The 11990-nt window shown below is 35.7% G+C and overlaps 2 protein-coding genes across 2 annotated transcripts; both read left to right on the forward strand.

Annotated features, from left to right (window-relative positions):
- Positions 1-241: 241 nt before the first annotated feature.
- On the forward strand, positions 242-4444 carry mgst3b (microsomal glutathione S-transferase 3b). Its single transcript, XM_056250620.1, has 4 exons — positions 242-501; positions 648-770; positions 1556-1628; positions 4304-4444. The coding sequence occupies exons 1-4, from the start codon at positions 376-378 to the stop codon at positions 4402-4404; spliced, it is 423 nt and encodes a 140-aa protein (XP_056106595.1). The 5' UTR covers positions 242-375; the 3' UTR covers positions 4405-4444.
- Positions 4445-6776: 2332 nt separating this feature from the next.
- Positions 6777-11376, forward strand: tmem50a (transmembrane protein 50A). Its single transcript, XM_056250621.1, has 7 exons — positions 6777-6914; positions 7959-8074; positions 8182-8294; positions 8799-8866; positions 9786-9878; positions 9994-10060; positions 11183-11376. The coding sequence occupies exons 2-7, from the start codon at positions 7973-7975 to the stop codon at positions 11226-11228; spliced, it is 489 nt and encodes a 162-aa protein (XP_056106596.1). The 5' UTR covers positions 6777-6914; positions 7959-7972; the 3' UTR covers positions 11229-11376.
- The last annotated feature ends 614 nt before the right edge of the window (positions 11377-11990 follow it).

Genomic DNA, 11990 nt, shown 5'->3' on the forward strand with positions numbered 1-11990 from the left:
TTTTATTTTATTTTATTTATTTTTAATTTAGTGAGATTTTGGTTTATTCTTCTTTCAGAATAGTGTAAAGAAAACATCCATAAAACACATTTAAGTATTTATTTGATCACACTTGAGTAATTTAAGACTGAGATTAGGAAATACTTTCATAATAACGTTAGTGTTTTTTTTATAAATTCATAAGTAACGTTATATAAAATTGTCTCTCGAGAGCTCGCGTTTTATCGCGAGATTTACCTGGTGCTCTCTACACTCGCCTTTAACACAAATAACTCAGGGTTACGTGAGCTGCATGATAGAGCATTTTTTTCCACTTCAAATTAAAGGAGAATATCTTGTTCTTGAGGAGACAGGTCCTGACTATTGCATTTGAAAATGACGATTGAGAACGTGCTTCCGGGCAACTTTGGCTATGCGATTTTTACATATATATATAGTTTTGTCATGTTAGCCTATCTCGGGCTACAAGTTGGTGCTGCAAGAAAGAAGTATGAGATAAAGGTACGATAAGGCTTCACATGCAATGCATTCTATAGATTGGTCGAAATTATACTGATGCGTAGGTAACGTTGATTTCTGATTTATGCATTTTTTATGGCAGAGGCTACGGTTTAATGTGTTTTTCTGCGCTCGTGTTTTGTGTACAGTATCCCAACATGTACAGTGACAAGGACCCAGTCTTCAACTGTATTCAGAGGGCGCACCAGAACACACTGGAGGTGTATCCACAGTGGCTGGTCTTCCAGACTATTGCTGCATTAGAGTATCCGGTGAGTTCAGAGATGTGTGTCATTTCATGGTAATTCAAAGAAACTTAATATTAATACTTAATATTAATAAACTTAATACAAAATACATTTTTAATATTGCATTTAATGTCTTCAGTTTAAATTACTTATACAAATAAAATGTTATCATATAGCACATGGGGTATTTCCTGAAACATGACATGATATTTAAAAAATATATACATTAATACATTTTAAAGAATTTATGAAGAACATTAATGTTGCAGAATGCCCTGGAATACCTCAAATTTTGATCTGGTAGGCGTTTTGTTAAATCTGTTTTGATGAGGTTATTGTGTTGACAGGATTGAACCCAGTTTGGAGCAATACAAAAAACGTACATTTCAGAGAAGAATTTGGCAGAATTAGTCTAAATGAATCATGTTTTTTTGAAAGATTTTTTTGTGTGTAAAATTTCTTTTAATCGTAATTCAGGAAATTCCTCTTCCTGCTATTCCAATTCAAAATCCAGTTTAAAGTGAAGGTAGCCTATTCAAATTCACACTAAAATGGGCTTGCAACTGAAATGTTGTTTGTTTAAACTCCACAAGGGTTTATATATAATCTATCATCATTGTGCCTTTGATCAAAACACTTGACCTTTATCAAGGGTGTAGCAGAAGGAAGTGTGTAAAAAGTGCACTGTAAATCTCTGTTAAGTATATGTTAATTTAGTCTTTTTTCATGTGCTCTCTCCTTCTCTCATATTAAAACCCTCTCACCCAGTTCACTTCTGTTTATCTTGCATGTTTTATCTCCCATATCAGCTTGTTGCCTCGGTGTTAGGAGTCATCTGGATTACGAGCAGATTCTCTTATGCCTGGGGTTACTACACGGGTGGTAAGTCTTTACAATGTACATATAGAAGCCTGTAGCAATTCTCAGAAGTTATCGCAAATGCAAAAGCACATTCACATCTGTTTCTGAATCCGAGTACAAATGTGAAAAGCATAGCTTTTATTTGTGCTTTAAATTATAAATTTAAATGGCATGTATATTCATGCATTTTGAATCGCTGTACACGTTTGCAAGATGCCAAAATAAAGTTAAATAAAACTGACTGTTAGAGCATAAATAAATCTAATTTCTATTTAGAAGAAAAGTGTTTTTGTTAAACTGTTACACAAAACAATGAATTCTGTGTCTGCAAACTTTTTGGAGGGTACACCAGTATATTTTCAGTGTGACTTGGTTCCATCTGGCGGCATTTTACCATTTTTACAGTTTAAAGTGAGCAGGGCGTCAAAACAACAACGGAGCGGTTCACACTACAAGCACTCAGGGTCGTTTATGGTAATGATTTTCCGACGCTACATCCTCTAAATTTTTATATCTAGAGCCAAACGCGCTTCATTTAAGCACTTTCCGCTCAATGCGTGTTGCTTCTCTCTCCCGTTAAAGACATAAAGCGCCACATTAAGAGCTGCAGATGACGCGGTTAATTTAACAACAGTAGCAGAAACACGGTGATCAGAAAAATAGGTACTTTTGCTAAAACGCTGCATAAAACGAGAATGCAACAAATATAATTATTTTTATCTGTCATACAGACTCCGTCCGTTTAACTAAATAAAGGTTTGTGACAATGTCTTTCTTTAGACATTTAGTTTTTTCCCCCTTATACATTTAGCATTATTAATCAGCATATTAAGAGCTGTATATTAATAAACAATGTTATAATTTGGAGATAGCAAGGGTAGACAAAAAACTTTGAAATTACTAGTTAACTTTGTTTTGTGTTCATGATGAGAGCTTTGATTATTAGATTATGTACGTTGTTTCTTTTTAGTAGTTTATTACTAGCCTGGATGCCAGCCCGAACCCCGCCCACAACATTTTTTGGTCGGGAAGTTCGGTCTGGACTCGCTCCATTGAGGAGTAATTATGATCAGTCAAAAAATGTTCGGACCAATCAAATTGCCAGGGCGGGCTTTATACGATGATGGACAGATGATCTGCAGTTACGTAATCCTCACGTCATCAAAGAGCGCATGGGTTGAACTGGTTTCCCTCACAGATGACTGCCGCTGGAGAATTGAGATGTATAGATTCTGCTATCGCGTCTGTCGTAAAAGAAATCGACAGCGCATTAATTTTAAAAGACGAAAAGAGAACTGCAATAAAGGCATTTGTCGATCGTCAAGATGTGTTTGCCGTCCTTCCTACAGGATTCGGCAAAAGTTTAATTTATCAGCTGGCTCCGATGGTCGCTAAGAATATGGGACGCAATGAAAAGCCTGTTGTCATTGTTGTTTCTCCTTTGGTCGCACTCATGGAGGACCAAGTAAAAGAAGCAACCGAAATGGGCATCTAGGGCGATGCAACTCATGTCAAAGCCATCGCTACATCAAACAATGGTGACGCTTTGTTATACTGTACTCGCACACCATACTGGTAATCCCTTATGAGCGGTTTATTTTTTAAATATAAATAATTAGATGATGTTACTCAATTCAGTTTATTTGCCAGACTCATGTCCAAAACACCACGCAAGACAGAACAAATAAACAAGGCAAAGTACAAGAATTACTCATCATTTTGTATTTAAATAATCATTAAAACATAATTTCTCTGAAGACTCAAATGAACACGCTTCTTCAGCCTGGTGTCTTTCGTCGTCTCTCCATTTATTAAAATCAGTCAAATCGCGCTCCAACCCTGTTATAAAATTGAGACAGGTCAGACAAATGCGAGTAGATTTGTTGGCTTTACTGTCGAGATCTAATCCTAAACGGAGAACTTGTTCGTATATACATTCACATTTTCTATTTCGTTCAAAAATGTTTTTCAAGTTTGCAAGTACTCTGCGAATCCTTAAATTCTTTTTGCAACACCGGCAAAGGTCGTTAACACTCATTTTTCTTTTAAATACTTTTTCGTGAGTGCGTGCAGTGCAGTTCAGTTCTGTTGATATGAGTCGCTCAACATACGTCAGTTACTGCGTTGCCCTGATTGGTTGTAGGTCTATCCAATTGAGTGCAGAGTTTTTTTTTTTTCCTGGTTCGATTAAGACACGCCTCATAATCAAAGCCCTATGGAGCAGTATCAGACTCACATTCTGACTAGAATATGAGTATGACGAAGTCAGGCTAGTTTATTACTTTGAGCAAAATATAAAAATGGTCCACCTGCACCCCCTGTGTTTTCTCAGTCCCAAGGGCTTCTGTGTGCCATACACGTAGGTGTCTAAATGTAAAAAATAAATATAAAACATCTGATTTAACATTTTTATATTCATATCCAGTTGGGAGAAATATTACTTTTTTGGGTAAATATTGGTAAAAATTCTTAGACATCAATGTTTTGGTTCTCGGGCCCAAGACTCTCATCTTTGACTATTTTGAGTGTTTAGGAATTTTTCTTTTACAAAGTACTGCGGCTGCCCTGATGGAAATGTATTACTGTTTCAATGAAGTATTGTCTGAACTTCTTGGAACTTTAATTGAATACCCCTGGTTCTTTCAAGCATTATGTGAGTTTTATCCCTCATCACCAGTGTTGTTTCTCTGTTTCAGATCCTGCTAAGAGGATGCGTGGTGCATACGGGTACATCGGGCTGTTAGGAGTCATTCTGCTCTCCATCTCTGTGGCTCTCAAACTGCTTGGAGTCCTTTAAGGGAACAACATACCACATAAAACCAATCCTTGCCACTTAATGTAGTCTTTTTTTCACTTTTTTACTCTGTTTTTAAATCGCATTGTTCCATCCTGTAATTTCTTTTTAATACAAATTATAGAATATATTAATCACGTTATCAACATTTTAGACTTTCATACTCGAGCTTTATGCTGTATTTCTCTGATTTCAATTAGGGTGACTAGTTAATCATTTCATGGTGGTGTTTATGTGCAGACGACCTGGGTTTGAGTCCAGTTTAGGTCATTTTCGCTTGTAGATCACTGTCTGACTGTACAGGATATTTCAGGTGCAAATATTCAAAAATATTATTGATTTGACTGCACTGACACAATTGGATGAGAACTGAACTGAACTGGATGATGACATCACAGTTTTCTCCAGAGCTACTGTATGGTGGTAAATAACTAAATTAATAACTAGTGATTTTTGTAACGGAAATGAATCAATGCTGAACTTACTTAGGCTGGACAATGACACTATTTTCTTCTAAAGCTGCTGTTCAGCCAAAACAAACTGTTGCATTATTTTCCTGATATCGCTGTAAAGCTGCTTTGAAACAATCTGCATTGTAAAAGCGCTATATAAATAAAGGTGACTAAACTTGACTTGCAAAACTAATAACTACTATAGGCAGCAAATCAGAGACTGTCCTGATTTGATTGGCATGTATGGTCATTGGTCAACCTTATATCAATAGATTCAGAGAAATGAATAATAAAATGTCGGTGTAAGATTCAAATAAACCATGTGTGAGTGCTTGATTGATTTAAAGAGAGAAAATGTATGGTGATCATACTTCATACTACTCATTTTAGCAGTGGAACATGCTCTGTCATTTCTGAAATCACTGAGAGGAGATTACCAAAGGTCCTGTATTTGTAAAAATGAAATGAATAACATGATTCTGATCACTGGTAATATTTAAAGTAGCATATGGCTGGGCTTTAGGACAACTGGAGCATTAAATCATTTATAAACAGACCCTAGAGCGTTACTATGATGATGTGGGTGGTTACTATGATATTCTTATCACTCCATTTGGCTCCTTAAAATCAGTTTTTCTTTTTTTGTGGTTATTTTTTGAGAGAGTCTCATAGATGAGAAAAGCATTCGCACACCCCTCTCCTCAGCACACTACACGATTTCATATGTCATTTATTACACACAAGCAATGTGACCAAGTTTAATATTAGTTAGGAGTTAGGAGTTTTATCAGAACACTATGAACAATAGTAAATGCAAACACCACTAATAAACAGATATTATAAAGAATTTACCGTAGTTTGAAAAGGCTAAAGGTTTTATTGTCTTTACAATTTTAGTTTAGTATTTCCATGTTTGAAAATGGTATCTTTATAGATATTGCTAAAGAGTCATTTTCTGTTCTCTTCACATTTTCTGATGTTTATGTGTTTACAAAATTTGTATCTGAGTGTTGAATGGAAACATTTCATGGTGCAATTCTGTGTAATGTTTTTGGTTTGCTTGCTTTTTTTTAATTTTATTTTATGTTTATGCTTTGTAAAGCACCTTGATCACTAACTGTTATAAAGTAGTAATAGTACTGCTATTAGCAGTGTTAAGTGTGACTCATTACTAATTAATTAATTACTTTTCCCTTGAAAAGTAAAGTAAAGGATTACTCTTAATTTTTTTACAGTAATTTAATTACAGTTACTTCTGAGGTAATTGCATTAAAAACTGTTAAAAAAAAAACGACTATAAAACAATTCTATATAAAACAGTAGTGGATTTAATTTTAATGTAACCTTCCTTTATGTATTTTGGTCTGTATGTGCAATTTTATATATATATATATATATATATATATATATATATATATATATGTGTGTGTGTGTGTGTGTGTGTGTGTGTGTGTGTGTGTGTGTGTGTGTGTGTGTGTGTGTGTGTGTGTGTGTGTGTGTGTGTGTGTGTGTGTGTGTGTGTGTGTGTGTGTGTGTGTGTGTGTGTGTGTGTGTGTGTGTGTGTTGTTGAAAAAATTAAAAGAACATTTTCATATCTATCCTTGTATGGTTCAACTGGTCGAGGACGCTGATATGTGATTTAGAAAGTAATGCAATACTTTTTTAGAGACAGTAATTAGTACAGTAATATAATTACTGTGTTGAAACTAGTCATTTATTACTTTTTAGAGTAACTTACCCAAAACAGAATAGGCAGGACACACAGCTGGTCATGTGATGTCAACATAGGCGCCTTCAGGGGGCGACCCGCTCCTTGTAGAATAACTTTTTCTGAAACCTTTCTTTAAAAAAAAACTATTTTCTGGTAATTTTATCAGACGTGCTGTTCACATATTTAGGTGTAAACCCTTTAGTTGGTGCACGTTTTGTTTGATAGGATGTGCCCAGTATGATGGAGAGCGCACTGCGCATGTGCGACTCAGAGCCACTGTTTGAGACGGAAGACTGCGGAGTCTATCTCCACTTACTGCGAACCACAAGAAACACTCAAGAAAAGTGCAGGTAAGAATGTATTGTGCTATAGAGCGTGAGTTATTGTGATCATTCATGAGTTATTCTCCAACACTGCTTGTATTTATCCGCGATACTTTATATTAACAGTGATGTAGCAAATATGGGTTAGAAATCATCCGGACATAAAAGATCAAACGCATTTACAGCATTAACACTCGACGGCTTCGTCCGAAAATGAGCGGAAACGTAGTTTTGAACAATTGTGTTAAATGTCGCTTATGTTAATATTCAGATTTTGGTCGCAAACATGACAAAATGGAAATCCTTTTGTGTGCTATTTATGTTTGGTTTCGGGATGATCATGTGTGCTCTGCGTGTGCGCAGTCAGTGATGCTGCGCCGCATTTGCGCAGTAACTGTGGAATTTATTACATTTATTATGATTGCTGCTAAAATGAGTTTGTGAACACTCACTTCCCCCTGTGTTTTTAAAAATGTTTTTGAAATAAGTATATCATGCTCACCAGTCAACAAGCATACAGTCACCATTGTGAAATATTATTACATATGTTATGTTTTCTATTTCAATATTTTTAAAATGTAATTTATTACTAAATAGGAAGTTGAAATGAACAGCATGAATTTGAATTATAATCTTTTGTAACATAGATGTCTTTACTGGCACGTTTGATGAATTTAATGCAACCTTCCTGAATAAAACTAATAATTTGGTTTATTTACCCCGAACTTTTGAATGCTACTGCATCGTGGTTTCCATAAAAATACGAAGCAGCAAAAAAAACGTTTTCATATATAATATATAACTAAAAGCACAAGCAGCAGCAGATAGATAGATAGATAGATATGGGGGATGGTGTTTTGAAATTAAATATCTATTTATATCTGTTCAAGATTGTCACTGTAATTCATGTTATTTAAAGTTATTCACTTTGGATAAAAGCCTAAGCTGGCTTTTATTATAAAATTTTAATAATTTTATTAAGGCCCTGTTCATTACGCAATATGAATAAGTATCTGTACTATGAAAACTAGCATAACATCTCAAAAGAACCGTATTTCTTTGAATGATCAGGTGAAATCAGCAGCATGTCGGGGTTTCTGGATGGGATCAGATGTGGCGATTGCGAGTGTAATGTGGATTGGGGTGAGAAGAGAAACACCATCGCCTCCATCGCAGCCGGAGTTCTGGTACGTCTGCCTGATGACATCAAATAAATTGTCCTCTGCACTTTATCTCATAAATCCAGTGATTCTCAAACTAATGATCTTTCTTCTTACACTGTGCACACGTGCAGTTTTTCACAGGCTGGTGGATCATCATCGATGCAGCGATAATGTACCCTAAAGAGGATGAGTTCCACCACGCATATCACACCTGTGGGGTTATAGCGACTATAGCCTTCCTCATGTGAGTTACACCTGTACAGATTCTCTCTCGGCACTCATTGGTGCTTCCTCTAACGAAGGGAACGGAGCACTTGTTTTTAATGTGTCCAGCCAGACAGACTGTCCCAATTGTTTCTTCCTGTTGTTTAGCCTTGATTTAACTGCAGGGTTGTGCAATGACTACCGTCACCATGACTGCATTGTTCAATTCCCTGTTGAGTTTCACTTTCTGTGGATTTCAAAGACTTTAGATAGACGGTGCACTTATATGACAATGAATGGGGGAAAGTGCTTTGAGACACGCGCTTATGACTTCAAATGCAGTTTTTTTTGTCAGGATTTGAGACTGTTGTTGTCAGATTTCATTGGTGATTTTAAATGTGAAATTTAATAATAAGCTTGGTGAACAGCTTTAGAGATGTTTCCCCATTAAAGAGAACTGAAATACTGAAGCTGCCCGAGAGGAGTTTCAGAGATGGCCGTCCAGTGGAATGACTTGCCTTAAAGGGTCTTTGTTTGAATGCAGGATCAACGCAGTGTCAAATGGCCAGGTGAGGGGAGACAGCTACAGCGAGGGCTGCTTGGGACAGACTGGTAAGTGCTGCATTCACATCATGATTTTTTTTTGACGTTATTGTAATACTACATGACTGAAAAGTGCCTTTAGGGTGTTCTTCTCTTGGTTCTTTTGGTCTGGACCAAAAAAAAGAAAATAATACATTTATTCCTGGTTCGCTTGGTGTTCACACTGTCATTTTTAAGATGGGACCTAAAGATAAAAAAAAAAAAAGTATTTTGCAACAGACCTTAACAAACATCAAAACCAATGCTGTGTTCTGGGCTAAATGCGCTTGTCGTATGTGCGTAGCCTACATGTGATGGTATTTTGACCAGCTGAGAACCCGTGGAGAGATTATAACATGTGTAAAGGAGTCAAAACAGCGGCAGGAATCCCTCCGTCACACACACAGATGAAGATCTGCTGCGAGGAGATGCGGTTCTGACGCCTGTACCGAACTGTGATGGGCAAAATCACGTCTATGATGAGAAAAATGCGTGAGCATTCTGTCCTTTTTAGGGTCGCATCTTGTGACATCATGTCCTGTTTTTGGTTCGTTTACATGTCTTTGGTCTGTGTTACGTTCATATTTCAGTCGAACCGCAGCAGAGTTAGTTTGGAAGCGGATCTAGACTCATCTTTTCAGCGGTCTCGGTCCTCTTGTTTGGTGCACACCAGGGTTCAGATGGCAGCGTTCACACTTATTCAAATGAACCACACTAACAGAGCAATCGCACCAAACATGCCAAGTGTGAACACACCCTTTTTAAATTCTAAAAGTAAAAAATTGCATATACTGCGACGCGTTAGACTAAACTGGGAAGTGTCACAGCCCTTGCATATTGTTGTCCTATTGTTCTTTAATTGCTTCTATTGCTCTCCTCATTTGTAAGTCGCTTTGGTTAAAAGGGTCTGTTAAACGATGAAATGTAAATGTAATGTGTGTCTGTGTAGGTGCCAGAGTTTGGCTCTTCATCGGGTTCATGTTGGCGTTCGGGTCTCTCATCGCCTCTATGTGGATTCTGTTTGGTGGTTTTGTTGTGACCGGTAAGAGATGAGATTGATTTTGCTTTGTTTTTTTTCTTTTTAGAGAAAAAGATGTTTCAGGTTTCTGCTTGTATATAGTTTCTAATTAAGTTTTTATTTTTTTATGAATGAACAGACAAGAAGGATCTGTCAGTGTATCCTGGTATTGCAGTTTTCTTCCAAAATGCATTCATCTTCTTTGGGTAAGTTTGGAAATAGAGAGAACAGAATCTCACATCAGAACAGGTTTGATATGTCACTGCATTACCTGTAGGCCAGGGTGATATCATTTTATTGGCCATTTTTTCTTACCTTAGTATTTTGACAATATAAACATTGTCAAAAATATAACAATATACTCAAATATAATATAAATAGTCAAATATATATATATATATATATATATATATATATATATGAACACTATATGTAAACTCTACAAAAGTTTGGGGTTGGTAAGATTTTTAAAAATGTTTTCGAAAGAGGTCTTTATTGTTCACCAAGGCTGCATTTATTTGAGCAAAAATACAGTAAAAATTAATATTGTTAAATAATGTAATTTATTCCTGTGATCAAAGCTGAATTTTGCGCATCATTACTCCAGTCTTCAGTGTCACATGATCCTTCAGAAATCATTCTAATATGATGATTTGCTGCTCAAGAAACATTTATTATTATTATCAATGTTGAAAACAATTGATGCTTAATATTTTCATGATTCTTCACTGAGTAGCAAGTTAAACACAACAGCATTTATTTAAAATAGAAATCTTTTGTATCATTATAAATGTCTTTACTGCGACCTTTGATCAATTAAATGCGGCCTTGCTGAATAAAAGTGGAAATTTCTTTAAATAAATAAATTCAGAGTGTTTAATGCAAGAAGTAAATACAGTAAAAAAAAAAAATCTAGTTCAATAATGAACTTGTTTTTCTACCATGTTTTCACCAAATGGGCACAGGGATATTTAATAAATTATGTGCAATATTATACTTATATTGTAGTTTTATTACCTATATTTTTACTAAACAATTTACTGTATGTAATTGCCATTTTGAGATAATTAATTGTTAGTCGCAAGACATTTAAAGGACCTTCAGAATACTTTTTAGGAAGCCTAATGCCCCGTTAAAAGTGCATTAAAATAATTTTGAACATATCATTCATGAATATATTAACTATCGGCCCGGCCTGTAATTACCTGCGCCAGAGATCTAAGATTTTGAGCATTCATGGAAATTATAATAAATTACTCTGCAAATTCTGAAAACAATATGCTAATTAGATTGAGCTCTGATTTGTGATTGTCCTTCACTCTTTGCAGTGGTCTGGTGTTCAAGTTTGGCCGAACTGAGGACCTCTGGCAGTGAAGCTTCGTTTCCTTCAATCAAATCCCACAGTCCATCAACAAACAATTCCTCTGTACTTATTGCTGCTTATTTGCACTCGCTATTTCTTTCTCTCCTCTTTTCAACCCCTCAGACGACTCCCGGTCTTAAATATATTCCTTCTTCCTTTCTTTGTCTTGTTTCCTGTGTGGCCACAATGGGTGCACACAAGAAATGCAAATCAAATCCAGACTCTTCAGTCAAAATGGACACGTTTTGACCTCACTCTGCATTAAAAAATGACATATATGCAATAGAACTACAATGACATAACATCAATTGTAGAATTCTCATATTAAAAGTGCACAATAAGAGCTAATATCTTCAGCCTGGCTTTTCCAGAGATCTCAAAAGGAAAGAAAACATTGATTCGCAAAATATAGTAACGTGATCATATGCGACAGCAGCAGGGAGAGTTTTTGAGCAGAATCGTTTATAAACCAAAATGAGTGATTCACTGTGTTTCTATTTTTAATGTGTCGTCATTTGAATAGGTTTGCTTTTTTTTACATAAGCTACTGAATTTGTATCTGTCGGATCACTTTCATGCATAATCTCTCGAAATTTCACGTTCAGTCAGACCAGCGTACTGTCAGCTAAACCTTTAGTCAGTTGACATCACTACAACAGCGCTTTATTCAATGTTTTACTTTTGGAAGATTTTTATATATTATGTTATATGACTTCCCATACCTTTTTCAGTCATTCATTATTACAGATTTTTTAAAATTATTTTACAGAGAT

The sequence above is a fragment of the Rhinichthys klamathensis genome, unplaced genomic scaffold (assembly GCF_029890125.1).
Source record: "Rhinichthys klamathensis goyatoka isolate OS25496 unplaced genomic scaffold, OSU_Roscu_1.1 h1tg000072l_1, whole genome shotgun sequence".
NCBI classification, from domain to species: Eukaryota; Metazoa; Chordata; class Actinopteri; order Cypriniformes; family Leuciscidae; genus Rhinichthys; species Rhinichthys klamathensis.

Bases quoted from the DNA above. Each gene is read 5' to 3' on its own strand.
- mgst3b (XM_056250620.1), top strand. From the start codon at position 376: ATGACGATTGAGAACGTGCTTCCGGGCAACTTTGGCTATGCGATTTTT. The intron at 502-647 runs GTACGATAAGGC...TTTTGTGTACAG, and splicing joins GAAAGAAGTATGAGATAAAG to TATCCCAACATGTACAGTGA. The intron at 1,629-4,303 runs GTAAGTCTTTAC...TCTCTGTTTCAG, and splicing joins CTGGGGTTACTACACGGGTG to ATCCTGCTAAGAGGATGCGT.
- tmem50a (XM_056250621.1), top strand. From the start codon at position 7,973: ATGTCGGGGTTTCTGGATGGGATCAGATGTGGCGATTGCGAGTGTAAT. The intron at 9,879-9,993 runs GTAAGAGATGAG...ATGAATGAACAG, and splicing joins TGGTGGTTTTGTTGTGACCG to ACAAGAAGGATCTGTCAGTG. The intron at 10,061-11,182 runs GTAAGTTTGGAA...CACTCTTTGCAG, and splicing joins AATGCATTCATCTTCTTTGG to TGGTCTGGTGTTCAAGTTTG.